The sequence below is a fragment of the Lupinus angustifolius genome, chromosome LG05 (assembly GCF_001865875.1).
Source record: "Lupinus angustifolius cultivar Tanjil chromosome LG05, LupAngTanjil_v1.0, whole genome shotgun sequence".
In the NCBI taxonomy this organism is placed as follows: Eukaryota; Viridiplantae; Streptophyta; class Magnoliopsida; order Fabales; family Fabaceae; genus Lupinus; species Lupinus angustifolius.
In genome coordinates this window covers 1064804-1091315 of record NC_032013.1, presented here as the reverse complement: position 1 = coordinate 1091315, position 26512 = coordinate 1064804, and the positions used below count along the sequence as shown (strand labels likewise).

At 30.6% G+C, this 26512-nt stretch overlaps 4 protein-coding genes across 4 annotated transcripts in view; 2 read left to right on the top strand and 2 right to left on the bottom strand.

The window, feature by feature from the left end:
- On the top strand, positions 4610-8385 carry LOC109347335. The gene is made up of 5 exons (XM_019587106.1): positions 4610-4983; positions 5113-6281; positions 6414-6830; positions 7398-7633; positions 8104-8385. The coding sequence occupies exons 1-5, from the start codon at positions 4898-4900 to the stop codon at positions 8356-8358; spliced, it is 2163 nt and encodes a 720-aa protein (XP_019442651.1). The 5' UTR covers positions 4610-4897; the 3' UTR covers positions 8359-8385.
- On the top strand, positions 9066-12917 carry LOC109347334. Its single transcript, XM_019587105.1, has 5 exons — positions 9066-9439; positions 9569-10737; positions 10870-11286; positions 11854-12089; positions 12560-12917. Exons 1-5 carry the CDS (start codon positions 9354-9356, stop codon positions 12812-12814), a joined length of 2163 nt encoding a protein of 720 aa, XP_019442650.1. The 5' UTR covers positions 9066-9353; the 3' UTR covers positions 12815-12917.
- Positions 13098-18612, bottom strand: LOC109347333 (protease Do-like 8, chloroplastic). Its single transcript, XM_019587104.1, has 13 exons — positions 18355-18612; positions 17534-17661; positions 16780-16862; positions 16572-16670; positions 16389-16455; positions 16078-16153; positions 15917-15983; positions 15039-15256; positions 14787-14854; positions 14462-14541; positions 14270-14356; positions 14068-14175; positions 13098-13400 (listed from the first exon to the last, which is right to left on the bottom strand). Exons 1-13 carry the CDS (start codon positions 18507-18509, stop codon positions 13278-13280), a joined length of 1359 nt encoding a protein of 452 aa, XP_019442649.1. The 5' UTR covers positions 18510-18612; the 3' UTR covers positions 13098-13277.
- LOC109347332 (thyroid adenoma-associated protein homolog) overlaps positions 18199-26512 on the bottom strand; it is an 18637-nt gene continuing 10323 nt past the window's right edge. Inside the window, exon 5 of the transcript XR_002107592.1 lies at positions 18199-18211. The gene's annotated coding sequence lies outside the window, so the exon portion shown is untranslated. The remainder of the gene's footprint in view (positions 18212-26512) is intronic.

The window sequence follows — 26512 nt, the reverse complement described above, 5'->3', positions numbered from 1 at the left end:
TGTAAGTAGTGAGATGACTTTACTTGGGGAAATAATTTTTTATCATCCATCAATATTTTGTTTATAATTTCCTTTGTATAGGATTAGCACCCCTTATACTAATTTTAATACATTTTACTTATAAAATAATTCATTACTCTTGTTCATGTAATTAATTCATTTGAATTAAGAGAAGAAAAAATGATGCACAATTTTCAAAGTTGCAAAACCTGCAATTTCATTTTTTATGATATGTAGTAGTAGGAGTATATTACTATAGTAATTATTTGTGACCAATCAACCTCTTCATATGAGGTAGTCAATCATCGATTTAGTGCATGGCCAATCAATAGACTGATCTGATACTTGTGGATCTTGCAGACCATGAATATAATGCATGGCCATAGATGATGAAGAGTAAGGTAATGTAAAACAATTTATGGGTCAAGCAATTTAGTGATAGAAACCAAATACACCTCATGCTCTTTTTAGTTTGACAAATTCATAGTAATAAATTTCATGAATGACATTTGCATAAGCAGGAACCCATGCATAGGTCCACTAATTTTGAATGTCATAAAAATTTTATTTTATTTTATTAGTATGGTAGAGGTGGCAAAGTTTTTTGAATTAGAATTTGAGGGGAAAATTGTTGTTTTTGTTATTAGTTTTAACCATAGAAATATTATATTATTATATAATATAAGGTTGAAGTATTACATCATATTGTTATTTTATATTTGTTGTACTTTCCTTTCCAATACTAGAAAGGGTTATCGCCCAAACTTTTTATACTAAAGATATTGTTTTTTAATACAACCCTATACATATTATATATTATGTTTTTGCTTTTGTTTTTTTATGTATAACTTGGAAATATGTGTATATAAACAAGAAAAAAGTAGTAGATAAAACTACATGTGTGAAATGTTGAGTATATGATGTATTCATTTACGTTATTGGTAAGAAAATGATTCTTTTTGAAGTGTATGATTATACCATGTCGTTCCTAAAGAACAAACTTCATTTTTTTTTTTACCTTATATGAAATTTGAATATTCAACATAGCCTAATGTCATTGGATTAACTCATTTTTTATACTCTACTTTAACCTATTTATTCTTAATATTTAAAACTAATCCAATGCATTTTAACTTAAATTGGGTCCTTGTCAAACCCATAATCTAGTTTTTCAATTGTAAACCAAATTACGGCTTAAATATTGAAGAGATTATAACCAAGAAACAAATAGGTAAGATGAATAGAACAACCCAGATTCAAGGAGATATTGAATCATTCAAAATTGAACTCAAAGGTGAAATATCTTTAGAAGCCTATTGATAAATTGTTGATGGGAATACTTAAGTCAGAAATTAATAAATTAGGTCGCCTTTATTTTAGTTAATTTTATATAATTACAATCTTGTGCTGTATCAACTATCAAGATTGTCCTACATTGTTTTGAGTTAATTTAGGGTCTCAAGATGAACTTTCACAAGAGCTACATGTATCTTGTGAACTTATCAAATTATTGTTTTTTTGTCATCTCTAGCTCATGGAGACAAATTGAAGAAATCTGATGCTATATATGATTTGGATGATGATGGTTTGGTTTCTTTGGCTTTGCAGGAATTGGTGTTGTTTTGTTTTTTTTTTGTACTACCAATGATGTCTCTTCACCCATTTGGGAAAAGAAAGAACTAATCTCTGTTCATTTTAAGTGTGTGACTACCCTTTCAAACAAGTGTCGCTTACAAGAATCGAATCATTGACCTTTCAGTCATTATGAGGATTTAGTAAAGTCTTATACTACTAGACCAACATCTTGGTACTTCATGTTGTTTTGTGGTGAGTCTTTTAATGCTATAGATTTGCTTGATCATAATGGTTTATATCTTGTGACAAGGTTGGGGTGTTCTTTACAACATGGTGCATGAGTCCATAACATTACTTAATGAGGGTGATTTTTATGTAATTTGGTATATGATAATATTTTGAATGACCAATGGAAGGAATAGTCTAAAAGATTTCTGAAATAGAGTAAAATGGGACAACACTATACTATCAGCAATATGACTTGTATGTTATGCAATAATCATGTTGAGTCTATTGATAATTTGTTTATATCTTGTTACCTTGTTGCAAGTGGTTGGAAAGGGTTCTACTCTTGGTTGCAGATTCCCTTTACATTACCATCTACAATTCTAGATCTTTTCAATCTTCATGACTCACTTGGAAGAGGAATTAATGCTAATCTGTGGCATTTGCTTTGGTTTGATCTATTTGGATTATGCAAAATGAAGCGATTTTTTTCGAGAAGACACCAAGCTATGTACATTTATTTGATTTAATTCAAACTAGATCTTGAATTTGGTTTATCAATATTACAAACAACACTTCTTCTTTATCTTTTACAAATTAGTGTATGGACCCAAAAGTTTGTATCATTCTAAGTTCTAAGAAGATCATTACTTGATCTTTCTCTTATATTTGGTGGGCACTCCTTATGGTCATTTCAATACAATTTTCCTTATCGAAAAAAACTATACTTATAAAAAATCTGCTGAATATTTTGCTATTCCAAACTTATGGGATGATATGGTATTCCACACAAATGTTTTAATCCAGATATGAAAAAAAAAAACTATTCTTAATTCAGAAATGTTTTATGTACCTTAAGTGTGTTTATTTAATTTGTGCTACAACTTTTTTGGATCTTAGAGTTAAAAGTGTTGTTATTCCAAGTGTGAATGAAGAAGTTCCACATTGGGTAAGAATAGACGAGTTAAAGAGCATATTAGTGGATGGACTCATAGACCTAATGCATTAAGATTTTAGGTCAAGATGTGGTGTCAAGTTCACTTATATGCTTCTTTCACTTAGCTCATGGAGGAATGTTGGATTATCATCATCTCTTTTTTTAAATGATATACAAATTTGTCATCTAATGAATAAAATTAGGTCCAAACATTGTTGTTGTTAATAAATATAGCCGATGAAATTTGTGATTTAGTTCGTTTTGCATAATAACTAGATCAAATTGAAACTTGTTAATATTTGTTAAGCTTTTATCTTCATTTTTATTGAAACTTGGAAACTAATTTCTTAGAGCATGCAGACAAATTAAGTAAAAAACATATTATTATTGCACGTCTAGACTATTGGAGAAAAATAAAATCTCTTTAGAACTAAGACAAAAACCCCTAGCCAGTGGAGTTTTATAGTCCATATTCCCTCCATTTTATCTCTATATTAAATTTAATTTTGGTTAAAACATTATTGTGAACAATAATTACATTGTTGAGGGGTTAATTCAGGGATAACTTGAATTTTTTAATGTACAATATCTTTTATTAATATTCTATTGAATTATTGCAAAATAATCTTTTCATTTGGAAAGATTTCAATCTTTGTTAGAAGTACCTTCTACTTTATCTTTTATAACAAATAGGTTGATGCATATCCTTTATATATATAAATTATTCTTCATGAACTTCTCTAAGTAATAGAATCAATTATCATTTCTTCGTTTAATATAAAATGGACACTTAGAAAAACGGTAAACAGGTAAATAAAATGGACCAAAAATTAAAAAAAATAATAGAATCCATTGTAAAAGAAGTAAAAAAAGCATAAGACATAGTCTAGAAAATATTTGAATTATAAAAAGTAGGATTATAATACAATATATCACAGTCTCTCATAAGACATAATACAATATATCACAGTCTCTCATAAGACATAATACAATATATCACAGTCTCTCATAAGACATAATACAATATATCACAGTCTCTCATAAGACATAATACAATATATCACAGTCTCTCATAAGACATAATACAATATATCACAGTCTCTCATAAGACATAATACAATATATCACAGTCTCTCATAAGACATAATACAATATATCACAGTCTCTCATAAGACATAATACAATATATCACAGTCTCTCACTAAAAACAATATATTATTTTTCTGACTTGTTTTTCTTCCTAGTAAATCCAAAAAGAGATGCTTTTGCATAACAAAATAATGGATAATTCATGTTTGTTATATCTTTCAACAAACTTCGAAAATGTCATCATCAACTTTACGTTGGACTCTATAGTTTTTAAGAACTATAGGATTATTCCAAAACTTTAAAAACATGTCATAATTAATTTATTCAATGGATTACGTACAAAGATTCAATAATCATGATCTCACCCAATTAAAGAGATCCTAAACACTATAGCATATGAATTTTCATGACACTAACTCTTAGAAAATTAGAACACTTCTTTTTATATTTTATAAATTATTGAACAAATATAAAAATTGCAATTAGCATGAGTCCAATTTATGTCAGTTGTTTAGTCCATTCGCAATCTATGTTGGGTTCAATGTTCTTCCTACCAATCAATTTCCTATATCATAACATACTATTTGTAAAATTCCTTGTCCCAAGCTTATCACATTTTGACATATGAATAAAAAGAAAAATTTTAAAAACAAAAAATCAGGTTTTGATCGATCTGGAACATGAAATGAGACATCATTAAAGATAGATTAATAGACCTCTGAACTGATAGAAAATCATAGAGTTCTAAGCAACCCAATATTTGTCTCCAACCTAAGTTGCTAAAATGTTATTTTCTAACATTTAATACCTTTCATTCTCACTTAGTTTCAACATGTCATAATTCTTCTACTTTTTTACGTACATCCTAGTCTTTTGCAGTTACAAGGTCCATTCTTTTCATCACAAAATGTTCAAAGTACAAATCAAACTTTGCATGACCTTCTCTCTTTTACTTCATCTGTTTTTTACTTCAAAACCAAGCAACTTATTCAATATTCATGGCTTGTTTATGAAACAAACGCATATATATGGAATTTACTTGAAAAAAAGCACTTTTCTTTGGACCAAAGGATGGATCTTTTTTATGGGTATTTTTGGATTTTTGGCTCAAAGCTTATGGGAATTCTGATATGGGTTTTCACTAGAATCTTCAAGAGGTATTGAATTTTGTATCACAAGTTTAACTATTTTTTCTGCGACCCGATTTTCGGTTAGAAACCGACTATGCAACTATTCCAAATATCTTTTAGTCACTTCTTTTAATTTTTTTGATGTTTTTTTTCCAGATGTGAAGCAATTAATTCAGGTTGTTCTTCCAAACATGGCAATGAAATATATGAAACTAGCTATGACAATTCTGATACACTTTGTGAAAGTAACAATACTATTGAACAAGAATGTGGTGAAGTTGATTCTCATGGTTGTGAAATAGAAGCACAATCCAATGAGGATTTATCTAATATAGAGAATCTTGAAGTTGAAGAAAAGGAAACAAATGAGTTGGTTTTTAAATTCCAATATCAAACTTGGAATTATAGTGAAGATTTCAGTAGAAAAGATGGTGAAAGTTTTGATAAGGGTTCTACAAATAGTAACACCAATAAGTATGAGTTCATACCAGGAAAGATTTTCAGCCACTTCTTGGAGGAACCAGAAGTTTCAAGTTTTACTGTTAAGGAACTTTATGTTCATTCCAAAGATTCTGCATTGAAAGAAAATGATTCTAATCCTTTATCTGAAATTTGTGAAAGAGGAAGTGTTGATGCAGAAGAGAAATTCAAGGGTGTGGAATCTATAGAACAACCTGAAGAAGAAAATGATGAAGTAGAGAATTTGAGTAACAATGATTTCATTTGTTCAACCATAGAATTAGATTCAATGAGTTCTATTGGAGAAGGGTTTTTGTCTGACACAGACTTTGTAACCAGAAACTATGATGATGAACATGAGGGATTAAAAGAAGATTTTGACTTTGTTAAGGTGAAAGATTCCGAGAATTTCGATGATGAAGATATAGATATAGTAGGAGAGCTTAGAAAAACAGAAGAATCTAGGCTGCAGAATTCAGAAATGGATAACATGTTGAAACTGAGAGATCATTGTTTTCAACATAGTCATAGAATTAATTCCAAACATGAAGAATCTGTGAAATCAAATTCACATGGTTCGACGGGTTTGGATCGTGCGGATTCTAGCCGATTTGATACGCTATGGGAGCATCAATATTTAGTAGAAGAGGTCAAGATGGAGCTGAGAAAGGTCATAGCCACTGGTTTGCCTACCATGCTTGAGAATTATGAGTCTCCAAGGATAATGGAAGAATTGAAGCCATGGAAAATTGAAGAGCAATTCCAGCATGGTTGTACTATAAATGATCTTCCGAAAGCCTACCGGAGTTACAGAGAACGAATGCGAAAATTCGATATCTTGAATTACCAAAAGATGTATGCTTTAGGTCAGTAGTTTCTAACCATTGCCTTTTTTAATATTAATATGAAATACAAGTTAGAAAATCTATGTGCCTATTGCATTATGCTAAGAATGCAATCATATTATCTTACTCCAAATTTCACATCGAAAATTATAGGTTCCTTGCAGCTTAAGGATCCGCTGCAATCATTTTCAAGTGGCCAGAACTCTTCTTCAGCTATCACATCCTTTCTTCCGAACAGTTTTCGCCTTTCTAGACGTAAAAAATCCGAATCCGAGGATCCAATGAAGAAGTTCATCAAAGAATTTTACAGTGACTTGGAAATGGTTTATGTGGGACAGTTATGCCTTTCTTGGGAAATCCTTAAGTGGGAATATGAGAAAGTCTTGGATTTATGGGAATCTGAACAATATGAACTTCAAAGGTACAATGAAGTAGCAGGGGAGTTTCAACAATTTCAAGTTCTGCTGCAAAGATTTATAGAGAATGAACCTTTCCAGGGTCCAAGGGTTGAAAACTATGCTAGGAATCGTTGTGTTATGTGCAATCTTCTTCAAGTTCCAATCATAAGAGGTGAGAAACTTTAATACAATGAATGGTTTTAATTTGCGGTAGTGGTTGCGATAATGGTTATGTTGTGTTTACCACAATTATCGATGATATGAGAAATTGCATACATGATTACATTTATGATATGGTTGTAGAATATAATGTAGATTTTGTTAGTTTTATTCTAAATAGAATTTAGCGGGTGAACTTCAGCTCGATATTTGTCTTTTGACCTGTAGGTCATGGTTTCAACTTCTAGAAACAATCTCTTAGTTCGTGATGATAAAGTTGTATAGTTTAACCTTCCCCTGATGACTAGGCCGGCCTTTTTTATTGTAAATAGAATTTAGTGGTATCATAGTATTGCTTTTAAACTTAAAAGGCCTTTGTTTAGTGGTGTAAGACTATCCTGGATCCTCGGATAGACCAAAAGGTCAAATTTCGATTTTTGGGTGACACTTGTTGGACGGGACAGTCACACACCTAGAGAGAAATTAGTTTAGTATTGCTTTTGAGCTATTTGGATGACAATATAAAATTCATTTCTACATGAATGGTTTCTTATGGCTATAGAACCTTAATTGGCTGCAGAGGACAATGCCAAGCTTAATTGCAATGATAAGAAGAAATTGAGAGAAAATGAGGCATATAAAGATGCTATCACAAGTCAGAAGCTACTAGAGATTTTGGAAGAATCAATAAGAACTATTTGGTGTTTCATTAGAAATGATAAAGATGCATCTAAAGGTCCAAGAGAAATTCAAGTAGAGCTCCAAGATCCTGCAGATTCAGAATTTGTAATGGAAATTAGAGCAGAACTTCAACAGGTAATTAAGGCTTCTTAAATCACTTATTTTTCATTTTCAATTTTACAGGAATTTATAAAACAAAATAAAATCTTCTTTGTAGAATATCTAGAAAGCATCTCAATGTATCTTGATGGTTACAAATTGCGACAGTTACAGTGTGAATTATTTTGTGATTTAAAATTTATTTTTAAATTTGATGGGCCTGATCGGATTAATGTGGTTGTGTTGCGGCCACATCATTGTGACTCAATGTCACACCGGAATTCTGGTGTGATGCGATTGTGGTGGTCATCGTAACCATAATATTGCGACCTATTATCTGATGTAGTTCACAATTTGAATCAGTGCTCCATATCAATACTATTCTAGGTTTACATATTTATCTTTTGTTTAGTTGGATTGCATGATCCATGCAATAAAATTTTGCATACATGGCTTTGTCATGTTCTTCTTTTGTTGACTAAATATTTATTTATTTTGATTTGCAGAAAGAAAAGACTCTAAGTGAGTTTTTGAAGAATAGAAGTTGCATATTGAATAAGTTCCAAAAGCATGAGAAAGATGAAACAAATAATTTCCTTTACTTTTTCAGTCAAGTGGATATGAAATTGGTTTGGAGAGTGTTGAACATGTCAAGAATAACCAATGATCAACTAACATGGTGTCATAACAAATTAAACAATATCAATTTTGTAAACAGAAGAATAATTATAGAACCATCATTCTTACTCTTTCCTTGTTGATTGTTAACTTCATAGCATTCATAATTGGCAATTGTTCTAAAAACAATATATTATTTTTCTGACTTGTTTTTCTTCCTAGTAAATCCAAAAAGAGATGCTTTTGCATAACAAAATAATGGATAATTCATGTTTGTTATATCTTTCAACAAACTTCGAAAATGTCATCATCAACTTTACGTTGGACTCTATAGTTTTTAAGAACTATAGGATTATTCCAAAACTTTAAAAACATGTCATAATTAATTTATTCAATGGATTACGTACAAAGATTCAATAATCATGATCTCACCCAATTAAAGAGATCCTAAACACTATAGCATATGAATTTTCATGACACTAACTCTTAGAAAATTAGAACACTTCTTTTTATATTTTATAAATTATTGAACAAATATAAAAATTGCAATTAGCATGAGTCCAATTTATGTCAGTTGTTTAGTCCATTCGCAATCTATGTTGGGTTCAATGTTCTTCCTACCAATCAATTTCCTATATCATAACATACTATTTGTAAAATTCCTTGTCCCAAGCTTATCACATTTTGACATATGAATAAAAAGAAAAATTTTAAAAACAAAAAATCAGGTTTTGATCGATCTGGAACATGAAATGAGACATCATTAAAGATAGATTAATAGACCTCTGAACTGATAGAAAATCATAGAGTTCTAAGCAACCCAATATTTGTCTCCAACCTAAGTTGCTAAAATGTTATTTTCTAACATTTAATACCTTTCATTCTCACTTAGTTTCAACATGTCATAATTCTTCTACTTTTTTACGTACATCCTAGTCTTTTGCAGTTACAAGGTCCATTCTTTTCATCACAAAATGTTCAAAGTACAAATCAAACTTTGCATGACCTTCTCTCTTTTACTTCATCTGTTTTTTACTTCAAAACCAAGCAACTTATTCAATATTCATGGCTTGTTTATGAAACAAACGCATATATATGGAATTTACTTGAAAAAAAGCACTTTTCTTTGGACCAAAGGATGGATCTTTTTTATGGGTATTTTTGGATTTTTGGCTCAAAGCTTATGGGAATTCTGATATGGGTTTTCACTAGAATCTTCAAGAGGTATTGAATTTTGTATCACAAGTTTAACTATTTTTTCTGCGACCCGATTTTCGGTTAGAAACCGACTATGCAACTATTCCAAATATCTTTTAGTCACTTCTTTTAATTTTTTTGATGTTTTTTTTCCAGATGTGAAGCAATTAATTCAGGTTGTTCTTCCAAACATGGCAATGAAATATATGAAACTAGCTATGACAATTCTGATACACTTTGTGAAAGTAACAATACTATTGAACAAGAATGTGGTGAAGTTGATTCTCATGGTTGTGAAATAGAAGCACAATCCAATGAGGATTTATCTAATATAGAGAATCTTGAAGTTGAAGAAAAGGAAACAAATGAGTTGGTTTTTAAATTCCAATATCAAACTTGGAATTATAGTGAAGATTTCAGTAGAAAAGATGGTGAAAGTTTTGATAAGGGTTCTACAAATAGTAACACCAATAAGTATGAGTTCATACCAGGAAAGATTTTCAGCCACTTCTTGGAGGAACCAGAAGTTTCAAGTTTTACTGTTAAGGAACTTTATGTTCATTCCAAAGATTCTGCATTGAAAGAAAATGATTCTAATCCTTTATCTGAAATTTGTGAAAGAGGAAGTGTTGATGCAGAAGAGAAATTCAAGGGTGTGGAATCTATAGAACAACCTGAAGAAGAAAATGATGAAGTAGAGAATTTGAGTAACAATGATTTCATTTGTTCAACCATAGAATTAGATTCAATGAGTTCTATTGGAGAAGGGTTTTTGTCTGACACAGACTTTGTAACCAGAAACTATGATGATGAACATGAGGGATTAAAAGAAGATTTTGACTTTGTTAAGGTGAAAGATTCCGAGAATTTCGATGATGAAGATATAGATATAGTAGGAGAGCTTAGAAAAACAGAAGAATCTAGGCTGCAGAATTCAGAAATGGATAACATGTTGAAACTGAGAGATCATTGTTTTCAACATAGTCATAGAATTAATTCCAAACATGAAGAATCTGTGAAATCAAATTCACATGGTTCGACGGGTTTGGATCGTGCGGATTCTAGCCGATTTGATACGCTATGGGAGCATCAATATTTAGTAGAAGAGGTCAAGATGGAGCTGAGAAAGGTCATAGCCACTGGTTTGCCTACCATGCTTGAGAATTATGAGTCTCCAAGGATAATGGAAGAATTGAAGCCATGGAAAATTGAAGAGCAATTCCAGCATGGTTGTACTATAAATGATCTTCCGAAAGCCTACCGGAGTTACAGAGAACGAATGCGAAAATTCGATATCTTGAATTACCAAAAGATGTATGCTTTAGGTCAGTAGTTTCTAACCATTGCCTTTTTTAATATTAATATGAAATACAAGTTAGAAAATCTATGTGCCTATTGCATTATGCTAAGAATGCAATCATATTATCTTACTCCAAATTTCACATCGAAAATTATAGGTTCCTTGCAGCTTAAGGATCCGCTGCAATCATTTTCAAGTGGCCAGAACTCTTCTTCAGCTATCACATCCTTTCTTCCGAACAGTTTTCGCCTTTCTAGACGTAAAAAATCCGAATCCGAGGATCCAATGAAGAAGTTCATCAAAGAATTTTACAGTGACTTGGAAATGGTTTATGTGGGACAGTTATGCCTTTCTTGGGAAATCCTTAAGTGGGAATATGAGAAAGTCTTGGATTTATGGGAATCTGAACAATATGAACTTCAAAGGTACAATGAAGTAGCAGGGGAGTTTCAACAATTTCAAGTTCTGCTGCAAAGATTTATAGAGAATGAACCTTTCCAGGGTCCAAGGGTTGAAAACTATGCTAGGAATCGTTGTGTTATGTGCAATCTTCTTCAAGTTCCAATCATAAGAGGTGAGAAACTTTAATACAATGAATGGTTTTAATTTGCGGTAGTGGTTGCGATAATGGTTATGTTGTGTTTACCACAATTATCGATGATATGAGAAATTGCATACATGATTACATTTATGATATGGTTGTAGAATATAATGTAGATTTTGTTAGTTTTATTCTAAATAGAATTTAGCGGGTGAACTTCAGCTCGATATTTGTCTTTTGACCTGTAGGTCATGGTTTCAACTTCTAGAAACAATCTCTTAGTTCGTGATGATAAAGTTGTATAGTTTAACCTTCCCCTGATGACTAGGCCGGCCTTTTTTATTGTAAATAGAATTTAGTGGTATCATAGTATTGCTTTTAAACTTAAAAGGCCTTTGTTTAGTGGTGTAAGACTATCCTGGATCCTCGGATAGACCAAAAGGTCAAATTTCGATTTTTGGGTGACACTTGTTGGACGGGACAGTCACACACCTAGAGAGAAATTAGTTTAGTATTGCTTTTGAGCTATTTGGATGACAATATAAAATTCATTTCTACATGAATGGTTTCTTATGGCTATAGAACCTTAATTGGCTGCAGAGGACAATGCCAAGCTTAATTGCAATGATAAGAAGAAATTGAGAGAAAATGAGGCATATAAAGATGCTATCACAAGTCAGAAGCTACTAGAGATTTTGGAAGAATCAATAAGAACTATTTGGTGTTTCATTAGAAATGATAAAGATGCATCTAAAGGTCCAAGAGAAATTCAAGTAGAGCTCCAAGATCCTGCAGATTCAGAATTTGTAATGGAAATTAGAGCAGAACTTCAACAGGTAATTAAGGCTTCTTAAATCACTTATTTTTCATTTTCAATTTTACAGGAATTTATAAAACAAAATAAAATCTTCTTTGTAGAATATCTAGAAAGCATCTCAATGTATCTTGATGGTTACAAATTGCGACAGTTACAGTGTGAATTATTTTGTGATTTAAAATTTATTTTTAAATTTGATGGGCCTGATCGGATTAATGTGGTTGTGTTGCGGCCACATCATTGTGACTCAATGTCACACCGGAATTCTGGTGTGATGCGATTGTGGTGGTCATCGTAACCATAATATTGCGACCTATTATCTGATGTAGTTCACAATTTGAATCAGTGCTCCATATCAATACTATTCTAGGTTTACATATTTATCTTTTGTTTAGTTGGATTGCATGATCCATGCAATAAAATTTTGCATACATGGCTTTGTCATGTTCTTCTTTTGTTGACTAAATATTTATTTATTTTGATTTGCAGAAAGAAAAGACTCTAAGTGAGTTTTTGAAGAATAGAAGTTGCATATTGAATAAGTTCCAAAAGCATGAGAAAGATGAAACAAATAATTTCCTTTACTTTTTCAGTCAAGTGGATATGAAATTGGTTTGGAGAGTGTTGAACATGTCAAGAATAACCAATGATCAACTAACATGGTGTCATAACAAATTAAACAATATCAATTTTGTAAACAGAAGAATAATTATAGAACCATCATTCTTACTCTTTCCTTGTTGATTGTTAACTTCATAGCATTCATAATTGGCAATTGTTAACTTTGTACATATATTGCTTCAATTTAGAAAGTTGATTAGGAAATTTTGAAGAGTTTTTGGTCTAAACTTAAATACTTTGTCAATTAAGGATGCAGCCGATCTCATCGAGTTAGATTAAGGTTTGGTTCTTGTTGTAAAGTAAGTATGCAAACAAAGTTCAATATTAAGGATGAAATAGGTGTAAATATTTTTTAACTTAAACAGGAATATATATCTGCCTTTAATTTATTTGCTAATGCAATACATATATGAAGTATTTATAATAACAAAAATAGGGAAATTATATATATTTTACAAGAAATGTATTAGCATCAAAAAAATAGGCAAATCATGTTATATCATATTTCCTTTTCCTACATAATACCCTGATGCATAAATAAATATATTTTCTTTTTTTTTTTCTTCTAATTTTGTTATTCTTAAGATCACTGTTCCTCAAGTTCTACATTCACCTCCAACTTTTCACTACCCCTCTGAATCTGAAAGATTACTTTATCTCCTACATTATAATCATCCAATGTTTTCAACAACTCTGCTTTGCTATTGACCTGAAAAGGATGAGTTATCATTTTAATCAAATTTCATGTCCACTTAATATAGGAAGTGTAGGAGCAGAATTTGAATTTTATATACCACAAGCATAAAATTGGTGAAAATGTAAGGGAGTTTTCAACAACATTCAAAAATATTTTACGAAAAAAATGTATGCATTGATAGTATATGAGTTTTATAAACTATCATTGTATCATTCACTATTCAGGTCTAATTATCATTGACTCTTCAAAAAAAAAAAAAAGTAATACAAATGAATGATGTACTGACTCTATATAAATCTTTATATTGATGCATAGATATTACACTTATATTTTAACAAATCATTATCACTTATATTAAGATAAAAAGCATAAATGTAAAAATATGAGTGGTTCTTGGTGTAAAAGCTACTTTATTTTGGTATAACAAGTATATCCCCTCACCCTATGGGTAAGCCGGTAAAGAATTAATCTCTTTCGGGTACGTGGTTGCCCTTCCCACTTCCCAACAAATTTCGCTCACAGGAATCAAACTTTTGGCCTTTGGCCTGGTAGTTGGTATGATATATGGGGATCGAATGGAGTCTTACACTACTAAACCAACGTCCGTGTGAAAGCTACAATGAAGTGTTTTGGCCTTATTTGAACAGTGAAGAAAAGAGTTTCTGAAAAGAAGACTCACAGGTTTATTGTTAACTGCAACAATGATATCTCCAAGGACTATATTACCAGCAAAGCCTCTTGTAGTTGGATTTAGGCCAGCTTTGGCAGCAATACTATTTACAGGAACCTAAGGAACATGAATATTTGGAAGTTAAAGAAAGAATTGGAAGAAAATGTAAATGCAAAGTTTGATTAAGTATGAGAAAATATCATCAACTTACCTGAAGAACAAGAGCTCCATTTCGAACATTTAGTTGATTCGCAATTAAGTCCGGAGCAATATCGACATTCAATCCAGCTCTAACAACCTTAAATTGATGAACGAGTATAGATCGTAAAACATCTGCTACTAAGACCAAAATTTGTATGTAAAGATTGCCTATGTTTTTGTGTTTTTTCTACGAACGACTTACTTTTCCAAATTGAATCAACTGAGGAACAATTCGAAGTACAGTTGAAGATGGAATCGCAAATCCTACACCAGCCGACGTTCCTGTAAGAACGAAAGAAAGGCAAACAAAAGTCAATAACAGCAGCAAGTAAAACATGTGCACTCCATTCCTCATACAAAGAAAATTGAGTAAAGAACAAAGTACTGAAGTGAAAACTAGTTGAAAATTTCTGTCAAATGGGCCATAATGGTTTCCTTTATATTATCATATTCAAACATATATCAATGTTATACAACCTAGTCTAGTTCCTTCCGATTGTGACGGAAACAATGATGAAGAAACTTGCCTGTCTGAGTAAATATTGCAGTGTTAATCCCAATTAAGCTTCCTTTCGAATCCAAAAGGGGACCTCCGCTATTACAGTAACACGAAAAGTAAGAAATGCAGTGTGCTATATATCAACACTTAGTTCACAATACCAACGAAAAGGACAACATTTGGACCAAGTGAATTCGCCAAAACCGGAGGGATAAAATTGGTGAATAAAAACAGGAAGGAAATATTCCGACTTCAGATATGGGAAGGACCAGAGTGTAACCTGTTCCCAGGATTTATGGATGCATCAGTTTGAATACCACCACCAATTGTTACACCAGTTTGACTAAAGATGTCTCGGTTAAGTCCGCTGATAACCCCGACCGTGAGGGTGTGATCAAAGCCAAATGGATTTCCAATTGCCAAACATTGCTGCCCAACTTTTAGAGACGATGACTGGCCCGCCTTGATAGGCCTTAAAAGTTCTTCCGGGGCATCTACCTGTACTTGTACAGTTATCAACATCTCATCATGTGTAATTTATTTAGAAATGAATAAATTAGCAACACTACATTATTAGCAATGAAAGCAACTTGAACCACAATTATTTTTCAGCACATCTAACAAGAATAAACTCAAGATAAAACAAAAGCAAACATTTTTTACAGTTAAATTATGAGATAGTCAATCAAAAGAATGATTATAGAAGTAAAGCTGAAAAAACCGAAAAAAGGGCCTGATATAGCACTATGAATCACAACAGCAGCAAATAGTAACCCAACATGGAAACAAAATATTCTCCTAGAATGTATGTTGCTAGGTGAAGCAAATATGTTTTTCAGTAGATTGCTTATGAAAAACGAGCAAGTAATGTACCGGAAAACAAAATTTCACACGTTAACGACTTGGTCATACTCTCATAACATGCCTAGTATATGCATAGGTAAAGGATCTGCATTTCATTATTAATTTGAGTTTGAACTTTAGAAAACACGAAATCATCTGCAATTAATATACACTGTGAAATCCATAACATATAAATATAGAGGTCCATCTTGTACTGCCTTCATAATTTGAGAAAGATACAGCATTAATAAAACAAGAATTTCAATATCAAACAATTTATTGGGAATAATAGAGAAAGTGAAAAAGAAACCATGCCTTCAAGACAGCAAGATCCTTTAAACGATCAGCACCGACCAGTGTACCTTCAAAATTCTTCTGTACCCTTTACAATAAAAAGTGTCGGATATAAATAATATTAATTATTAAGTTTGCAACAACGATATATGTAAAGAACTAAAGTCTTATAAGAGCCTCACCCTTCTGCTGTTAGAATGTTAACTCGTGCAACAACATCACCAGAGCTTGGGTTTCTCGAAAGGGCATTGCCAATTACTGAGTAATGCAAAATGTAACAGTCAGAAATCCTCACAGAATCTTGAAAACTTCGCAGATAAACGAATATTGTGAAAATATGCATGTACGAAATAATATCCGGGAAGGGCCAGATCCACATCATAAAAATCTTATTATGCACATTCACTAATATGCACTATATCTACTGTTTTGAAGATACAAGAAGGTGAATCCAGATTTCGCATAAAACTAAATTTTCTCTACTAATTCTCACCGTGATAATTGGTCACAATGTGACCCTCCTCATCCCAAACTACTCCAGAACCATTTCCTTCAGGAATCTGCCAGTATGAAATATAAAATGTAACTACATTGCTTGATTTCTATACATATATAGGCCAATAAAAATCCTATCACGCTTATAAGCAAGAGAGAATAAAATGATTAATGAAGTTACCTCGACCACACCGGTTACATTAAGTTGAGGACGCAATGTCACATCAAATATGTTAACAACAGAATATGTGTTTCTTTCAAATAGTTGGACAATTCGGTCCTGCCAATTTCAATGAAGTGGAATAAGCTTCCAGAAATAGTGCTATAGAAGGATTACAAAAATGACACAGCCACAATAGATAAAGGAGGAGCTACAGTTGAATGCTGACCTCTGCCGGAAACAGTGGCCCAGAAGAAAATGCAGGAGGAGTTACTTCTTCGAGTGTCACTGTTGGATCTCCCAAAGCTAGGGCTGCACAAATACAAATTATTGCACGATGAGAAATGTTGCTAGAAAATACTAATAGAGATTTCTACTAATGAATATAACCGTATATCTATCATGATAGAACATAGAAAGCTAGAATACAGCTGCCAGAACTTTATATTTGCTATAAAAACTGCATTCGATGTCATATTACACTTGTGAACTCATTATTATACGATTGGTTGCAATGCTCCATGTAGCAAACTAAGAATCAAAATCGAATACAACAAACTAAAGATGATATACCTGATCAGCATTTACAAAATGAAAATGATAAGTTTTACCTATATATATAAAAGCTTTAAGGGTAAAAAACAAACTTGATCTCAAACATTATGAAAAATTAAATATAGTCCCTTTTACAACCATCACTCGATTTGGTCACCAGCATTAGTGCACCTAAGTTAACTTAGGTTTGTTTATTGCACACTAACACTATGGACTAAATTGACTGACAGAGTCGAAGTGAGGAACTAAATTTGCTTTCCAAAACGCGGGGACCAGATTGATGAATAGTAATTTGAAGACCAAATTGATGTTTTAATAAAAAAAATACATATATGACATTGATCATAAAAGTTATTTCAATTAAAAAATTATGAACTTTACAGTATACATTCAAACTAAGTTGAAAACAAAAGCAGAACCGTGCAGACCTGACAAGTACCTTGAAGAAAGGAAACATGGAAACATAGTCAAACTCGCCATTAACACACGACGTGTTCGAGACTGACCAATTTTCCTCAGCATTGGAGCATAGTCCTGAGTTTGATCTTCAACAGTACTATATGAAAATACATAATCAAATAAGCATACATTACAAATAAAAATTAATAATAAAGTTACAACCCCATAGAAGAAAAAGTAAAACCAACAACAAAAAATGCAATCACATGATCAAATGATATGCACATTCTATCCAAATCTTAGTTTATAAGAACATGGGAGCTATATTGCAATCAATAAGCATATGGAAAAAATAAAAATAAAAATAAAAATGGAATCTTATGATCAATGACAAGCACAAATATTTAAATCTTGTTAATGTAACAAAAAGTTCACATACCCAATTGCACATTTTTATCCAAAACTTAGTTTGTAAGAACATGGAAGCTATACTGCAAGTCTGCAATCAAATAAGCATACATAAAAAAATTCTAAATGGAATCCTATGATCAATGATAAGCACAAAGATTCAAAATTTGGTTGATGTAACATCAAATTACTCACCCAAATGCACACTTTTTATTAAAACCTTAGTTTTTAGGAACATGGGAGAGCTATATTATAATCAAATAAGCATACATGCACATTAAAATTATCCAAAATTGCATCTTATGAAGAATGACAAACACAAAGATTCAAACTTTGGTTAATATAACAAAAAATCCACACACCCAATTGCACATTTTTATTAAAATCTTAGTTGTTAAAAACATAGAAGCTACATAGCATAATGGGGTAGTAAAAACTGAACCTTGAAATGGACAATGGTTGAGTAGAAACGGCGTCGTTTGGCAATTGTTTAGAGTATAGAGAAGTAATAAGCTCACGGCGACTAAGAACACTGTTAACTTGTGTAATTGGCAATGGCACTCCCAGAGACCATAAATTACATGCTGATACTTGCATTTTATTTGATTTTTTATACCAAAGAAATGAACTTTAGTAATAATAAAATTGTGGGGTTGATTTGAATGAATGAATAAAATGGAGAATGAAAATGTGGGAGAAAAAAGAGAGGTGAATATGGGTTTGTCTGAGATATTTATTTATCATAATGTTCTGAGAGATAACAGAGTAGTGATGGTGTAAGAGAATTTGTCGTTTTGGATTATCTTTTGAACTTCCTATATTGCCCCTATCTTGGTCATTGAATTTTAATTATTTTACTTTTAGCCGATGTAAAAATAGACACTATTTTTTATTTGATTTTCTCTCCAACAATAAATAGTGTTCATTTCTACTTGCAATAAATGTGGATGAATGTTATTATATTCAAGAGCAGTCGTGTACTTATAAATTTATTTTAAAATTAGATATTTAATATTATATTTTTTATTATTTTATAATTATATATTATTTTTATTTTATATTGAAATTTCAGTGATTAAAATATAATGATAAATTTAATATATATATATAAATTTTATTATACATGTAATAATTATTATGTACATTAATTACTACTTACATGAGTACATGCAAATAATACGGATATGAGCATGAATACGCATTTCCTTGTCTCCCTTATACCTCTTGCCATCCATATTTCTCACTAATTTTATCTTTTATTCTTCATTAAGTTTTTCTACTACTTACATGAATCAATAAAACATTAAATAAGGCTTATAATAGAGAGATAAATAGAAGAAGATTATTCACAAGTCACAACCCACATATGAACAAAAATGGAACTAATAGAATACAAGACTTATTTATTAATAATTTGAAAAGGATAATCTATCCCACTATCATCTTTTTCTTCCCAAATTTAGAGGTATGTGATGAAACTAATTTAGAGGTATATAACAAAACTAATAGGTGAATATAGCTTCAATGTATTAGTGTACTGTTGTTGTAAAAATGGTAACCTCTACTTTGTACACTTGTCATAAATGTAGAATGTCTAATTTTATGATTTCAACATCATTTTATTTTCTTATATTATATAGAATATATAGAAAGAATAGTAGATTAAGATAAATTAAAATTATTTTCAAACATATTTGATGTTTAGAGGGTTACAAATTTACAAATATGAAAATTAAATTTGCATTAGAGAACAATTCCTAATTTATGTTCACTGTCAGTGCTATTCAAATTTCTAAACCTTGAAATCGTTATATTTGAATTTAAAAATCAAATGACTATTAGAACTAAAACATAATCATAATTATGTAACATGTAAGAAATTCAATGTTATAAAAACTAACAAATATTTCATGTGCTACACATATTTTTTCAAATATAGAAAAACATAGATAAAAATTAAAAACAAGTGTATAAAAAATAATGATATGAAATGAAGATACGAAATGTTAATTTATTCAAACAAAATTTAGTTAGAAAGTAGTTCCTAACTAGAAAAGAAAAAATAAGTAAAATTGTAAACTAAATATAATGCTAAAAATAAAATATAAATAAAGAATATTTCTAGGGATTACCTCTCTTTTATGTAGTTTATATTACATTTCACATGTCGAATATAATAATTAGATGTTACATTCATTATACGAGTGTAGAAGAATATTAACTTTATTTTTATTATGTGTTTGTCTTTATTCATTTTCAATTTTATTCTAAATTTTGTGCAATGAAGTTTTTTGTCATTCCTAGGAAAAAAATGGTTGCTTCACTTATAGGTTGTTTATATGCACAATTGATAGTTACATTTTAGAAACGAAAATTATTAGGCATGATTGTTATTGAATAACTTTTATTCTGTTTTTAAACATTAAATAGTTGTTCATCACAATTAATTTTATGATTGGATTGATGATAGTGTTTTGGGATTGAATTAGTAGCTTACCCCGCTAATGTTATTTTTATTTTGCAATCATATTATTCTTCTACCTATATTTATGTTTTAAGAAAAAAAATATCTTCAATTTGATTATGATAATCAATTGATTTGATTTATATTTTGTTTAAATTATTTACGATTCCCTAATTTTAAGCAATGCTCATTGTGGATATAAATTTGTAGGATTATAACTAATAAATTTGTGGAATATTAATTTTTTCCTCTAACATTTCATGTCATTAATGTTTTACATCATTCTCGATACCTTTGATTTAATATTGATAAGTTGAAATTCTTTTAATTTACAAATTTATGGCAACCATTAATAAGTGTGAATACATAATTAATTTGTTTATATTTGAAATCGTTAAATATAATTTGTCTTGATTCATTGAATTCCATAATATGTGATTTATTGAGTATATTACACATTTAATTTAACATTGAAAACTTAGTGCACAGTTACAACGTATTGACAAAGAAAGAAAATAATTCTAATTTTTTTTAAAATATTAAATGTAATATTTAGTAATTACGCATTTAAATATATATTAAAACATTCTAAATTAATATTATTTAATGATTTTCTAAAACTTAAAGATAATGAAACCAATTAATATTATATCTTAGTAATGAAATGATGGTCACAAATTATTAGGAAGGAAAGTTTACTCTCTATTACTAGCTATAATTAATGTTTTGATATTAATTTGATAAAATATTTATTCTCTTGAAAATATGATTCTTATGTAAGTATTTTCACTCTCAATTTTCATAGATCCAATTTTGCTCTGATTCCCTTTTAGAATACCTAGTTTATACTATCTAATACACTAATTAATTTTAAAAAATACACTTATAACAAGTTATTGAGTGAAAATAGAGACATAAGATCACATATAATTAGAAATATAATTGTAGAAAGTTTTGGTAATCCAAATTCTCGATTTATAATCTTATTTTTTTATTGAAAATGTGACATTTTATTTTTTATGCAAAAGTCTTATAATCAAAAAACAATATTGAGCGAGTGTGAACATATAAATATACATATGAAATGAAACTATCTCCTTCTCATTCAACCTTGCTGATAAAACAAATCCAATATATTACAACTATTTCACCCTTGATAGCTAGATCAAGGAATAAATAAAAAATTTACAATATTACCAACCATAAATCATAAAGAAGATTATTTCTATTCTATAATCTATCCAAGCTGCATAAATCTTATTCTCCTAAAGCTTCTACATGTCTTACATAAAAAGAAAATGAAATTTTATATACCTTCTACATTAAACCATTATCTTATTAAGGAGACGAAGCCACCTTTCAGGCTTTCACTAACTAAGTGACAACCAAGTCATTCTATCCTAGTCTATTATATAACAATGAAAAACTCTTCAATAATTTTGTAACGAAAATGAAATTGGTGAAGAAAGAAAACAAGTAGGAGACGCAAACTCAAGATATTGGTGTATGAGATAATCATTTTAACAGTTTTAAGATCATAGAAAAAAGATTTTCCGGTATAATAAGTTAATAACTTCCATTTGGTTATTGTCAAAAGGATATTAATGCCTAATGGTAGCTTACGAAACAAAGTTGTTCACGTAAAATAACTTTTTTCAAGTATCTTCCCAAATTCTTTGCACTTTCCTCGACAAAGTTAAATGGCCCCACATAAATCTACTCGCCCACATAAAAAACATATAGACACTTTTCTTGAAATATAATGATGGAGTATAGTAGTAGTGGGGTGTGTAATCCAAAATACAACAACTAATTTGTCATCATGGTTTACAAATTCACCTGAATCCATTTATATGAGCATTTATGTGCAAATTATTGAACTAACATGTTAAATTTTGTAGTTTGTATATGTTGTTATCTCACATTGTTTCTATTCACATACATCGTGAATTGATTTTTATGGATTTTTTTTTTATTAAGCAAAAGGTGCCACCACACCCGAAATTATATTAGAAAGAACCACATACAAAAGAAAATTAGAAAGAGATGAATCTGTAGCTTGGTAAACCAAGCATATTTCTAACAACCTCCCTTTTAATAAAAGGAGGAGAATGAGACCAAGAGGAATTTGTTCTAGATGAGATGCCATGATTTGCCAATTTGTCCGCACAAGAGTTTCCTTCCCTATAAATGTGAGAGACTCTGCAGATCATGGAAGTCATAGTTGATTTGCATCTAATCCAATTGTTGAGCAACTTCCAAGGAGGCAAGTGTTTACCCTTAAATATGTCCACTACTAAGGAAGAATCAGTTTCTAACCACACTGAATTCCAACCCTTAGAATAAGCAAAGTTAATTGCAGAAATTGCAGCATTCAACTCAGCAAAAAGACAATCTTGGATATCAAGAAATTGAGAAAAACAAGCCAAAACCTGACCAGCAGAGTCTCTAAAGATCGCACCCCCTCCAGCCAGACCAGGACAACCCCTAGCTGCCCCATCGGAGTTAATTTTTATCCAACCTGTATCAGGGGGGTGCCATATTACCTCAATTATGGAAGGAGCTCTAGGATAGTTGATTTTTATGGATTCAAATGTGACATTTTGTATAATGTAAACGTTGTTGGTGCATTCATTTATGTTCCTTAAATTTCGTTATTTTTTACACTTTTATTTGATTGGAAACTTTCGCACTAATATGTATGTTATTTATTATTTTGAGTCCTCACATGTAATGAGTTAAAAACAATTATGAAGAAACAAAGATTTTGAATTCGATGATGAAGTGAAAGGTTGAATTATTGAGATTTAATATTAACAATGTTATTTATGTCATTAAGATTTCACTTCAATTATTTATTGATTCCAAATTATTTTGTTTTTTGTATTGTAAATATTTTGACTTAGATGACTATTTTTTGCTTCAATTCATACAACTTTAACATTTATGTGTATTATTAACTTAACACATGTCTCCATTTAACTAAAAACTTACATCTTCCATTTAACTGTAAATATTATATATATTTTCCAAAACTAAGACGAAGCGTCCGTGCAAATGCACAGGTATACTGCTAGTAATTTGGAAAAAAGAATTTACCGTATTATCATATTTTTACTCCCCAAATTTGGAGATATATGATGAAACTAATTTAATTTGGATTTAATATTTACATACTGATAATGGAAATGTTTTTTATATTTTCAATGTAGCACTCACTACTCATATGTTAACTATCTTAGTATCATTGACTAAGGTGATACAAATAAAAATAGATTATGTTCATATATGTATTATATTCAATTAACATTTAATGCTATATTTATTAAATAACTTTTTTTATCAACAAAATTGACTCACCCATTAGATATGTTGTCATCTTCTTCTTTTTTGACGAGGTGTTTGTTATCTTAGGAGATACTGTGTTCGATATTAGTTAATATTTATCTTAATATAATTATTCTGAATGTTTCATTTTAGTTGCAACTGCAATAAGTGAATATACCTCCATTGTCTTATTAGTGTATTGTCATTGTAAAAATGGTACAAATAGGTGTCTTCGATTAGATTAAATTAATGTTCTTAAGTACATTTACAATATTGTTTAAAAGAGAAGAAAAAAGAAGTTTTTCTTGTTTTAAAATATGGAGAAGTAGTATAGTTAACTTTCCAATACCAAAGCAGTGCTTTTATTCTATTTATTATTTAATGGTTCACTATGTCAGAATTCAAATTTAACAACGGTCATTCAATAACACTTCCTAGCACAACGTTGTTAAATACAAGGCGGAAGATAATCAACAACACTCTATTAAGCAAGCGCAGTTAAATTTGATAGGCGAATATAGCTTCAATGAACGTTGTTGTATAATTGCCTAAGATATTCAACAACATTCTTTTAAGCAAGCGCTGTTGATTTGAATCTATTCAACTACATTTTCTCAAATGAGGGTTGTTAAAGGTGACATATCAACAGTGCTTATTACAATGAATGATGTTAAAAGTCAACATTTAATAACATTTGCTTTAATGAGTGCTATTAAAATTCATACATTCAAACAACTCTTGTTTTAGTTATTATATAATATGTATTTATGAAATTATTTAATTTTAATCGAAAGATCAAGTGGAGTAAATATTACACGAAAAAAATCTAATTTGTTAACAGAAATTCATATGCTAGTTTTTCATATATAACATAACTTGATCATACATATACAAAAAAACTATATTAAGGTGGATAATTTCGTCATACATATTCAAAAAAATCTTCATATATAACATAATTAGGTCATACATATTCAAAAAAATATATTCTAAATCTCCAACCAATAATATTAAAATAGAATATTAATGTGAATAATTTGGCACAATAAAAACTCATATTTGGTAAGTAAATTATGTTATTTGCTATTTTATTCTCAAAAGCTGAATATAATATGACAACTAAATAATTGTAAAGAATTTTGATATTCAACAACGCTCTTTTAAGTAAGTGTTGTTAATTTGATTCAACATTGCTTAAATGAATGTTGTTAAATGTGATATATTTAATAGTGCTTGCTTTACTGAGCGTCGTTAAAAGTCATACAATGCTTGTTTTAGTGAGCGCGAATCTTTACAGATTTAAAAACAAAACATCACACACAATAATACACATACCATTCCATATTTTATTTCTATTACTCTTCTCCTCCTCTTAGTTTCTTTCTTCAAGCAAGATATTAGCTTTTGGTTTCTCTCTTCAAGCAAGATATTAGCTTTTGGTTTTTCTCTTCAAGCAAGATATTAGCTTTTGGTTTCTCTCTTCGAGCATAAGGTGAATCTTTATCTTATTTTACCTCATTTATTTATCTTTTATTCAGTCTTGTTGCTTGCATTTATAACTACATTAACGACTTATTTTACAACATAGGAAATGACAAGATGGAGTTGTTGGTAATTTACCAATCTTAAAATCTTTGTATATATTTCTTGTATTTGACTATTATTTTTTAATCCATATCTCTTATGTAAATTTTGATTTGATTTTTACTATATTGAATCTAAACTATGTCTTTCTGTCATCTTATTTCTTCAGTTAAGGGAGAGAAGAAATTCATGGATTTGCCAACTACAATATCTTCATCACCTTTGTACCTTTCATTATTGCATATAATCTTTTGGATTAATGGGTTTGAGCTAAGGGAGACAAGTTCATGCAATGGATTAAAAATTATATTTTCAGAATGATGTTTCTATTGTAAAATAATTACAAGTAACTATAAGACAATATTTTGTAGGGGTGGCAATGTGGCCCGGCCTGGCCCAGCCCGCCAAAATAAGGGCTGGCCCGACGCGACCCGTATTATTAAAAGGGCTCAAAAGGCCAGCCCGACCCATATTTTGTAGGGCTGGCAGGCTGACGGGCTAGCCCGTTTTCCCTCCAAAATGTACATAATTAAAACTTTTAGACAAAAAATAATCAACAAACATGATAGATGACTTTTAAAACAAAAAATCACAAACATAAGTCCACAATATTACAATAACAACATAAATTGTTAGCTTAAAACTTGTAAATTCTAAAGAAGAAACCAGTTGCCACGCCCCTCGCACAGCACAGTGTCACACACTTTAGTTTTTTTATTTTTTAACAATGGCCCGTCAGACCAGCCCGGCCCGTCTAAAAAAAGGGCTACTAAAACAGGCTGAATATGGGTTTTTGAGCTAAAATCCTCAGTTCGCCCTGCTAAAAATAGCCACCCGAACGGGCTGGCCCGTCGGGCCAAGCCCATATTGCCACCCCTAATATTTTGACAATTGAAAAACCACATATGACATTGGCAAGTCTCACATCGTGCAAGATATGATACAATTGAGTGTTTATATATGTCTAACAAGCATGTGAGTTTGCCGAGCTGGGTAACTCTAGCTTGTAACCCAAGTGGGGGCATCAAGGTGATGGAACATGGCTATGGCTGTGCTTGGTCGGGATGGTGGCTGCACCATGTTGGCGTGCCCACTCCAAGTTGAGAGTTGAGGCGTGGTGCTTGGGCTAAGGCGGAGGTGTCATGACTCCTAGACAAGAGGGCAAAGCGTGAGGCTGGTTTCACAGAGCAGCGAACACCTCTGGCTCCTAACAGTGGAGGGATCA

Coding starts and splice junctions, on each gene's coding strand:
- LOC109347335 (XM_019587106.1), top strand. CDS start 4,898: ATGGATCTTTTTTATGGGTATTTTTGGATTTTTGGCTCAAAGCTTATG. Junction 4,984..5,112: donor TTCACTAGAATCTTCAAGAG/GTATTGAATTTT, acceptor TTTTTTTTCCAG/ATGTGAAGCAATTAATTCAG. Junction 6,831..7,397: donor TCAAGTTCCAATCATAAGAG/GTGAGAAACTTT, acceptor AATTGGCTGCAG/AGGACAATGCCAAGCTTAAT.
- LOC109347334 (XM_019587105.1), top strand. CDS start 9,354: ATGGATCTTTTTTATGGGTATTTTTGGATTTTTGGCTCAAAGCTTATG. Junction 11,287..11,853: donor TCAAGTTCCAATCATAAGAG/GTGAGAAACTTT, acceptor AATTGGCTGCAG/AGGACAATGCCAAGCTTAAT. Junction 12,090..12,559: donor TTAGAGCAGAACTTCAACAG/GTAATTAAGGCT, acceptor TTTGATTTGCAG/AAAGAAAAGACTCTAAGTGA.
- LOC109347333 (XM_019587104.1), bottom strand. CDS start 18,509: ATGCAAGTATCAGCATGTAATTTATGGTCTCTGGGAGTGCCATTGCCA. Junction 14,542..14,786: donor TGCAATATTTACTCAGACAG/GCAAGTTTCTTC, acceptor TCGTTCTTACAG/GAACGTCGGCTGGTGTAGGA. Junction 14,357..14,461: donor AGTTGATTCAATTTGGAAAA/GTAAGTCGTTCG, acceptor CATCAATTTAAG/GTTGTTAGAGCTGGATTGAA.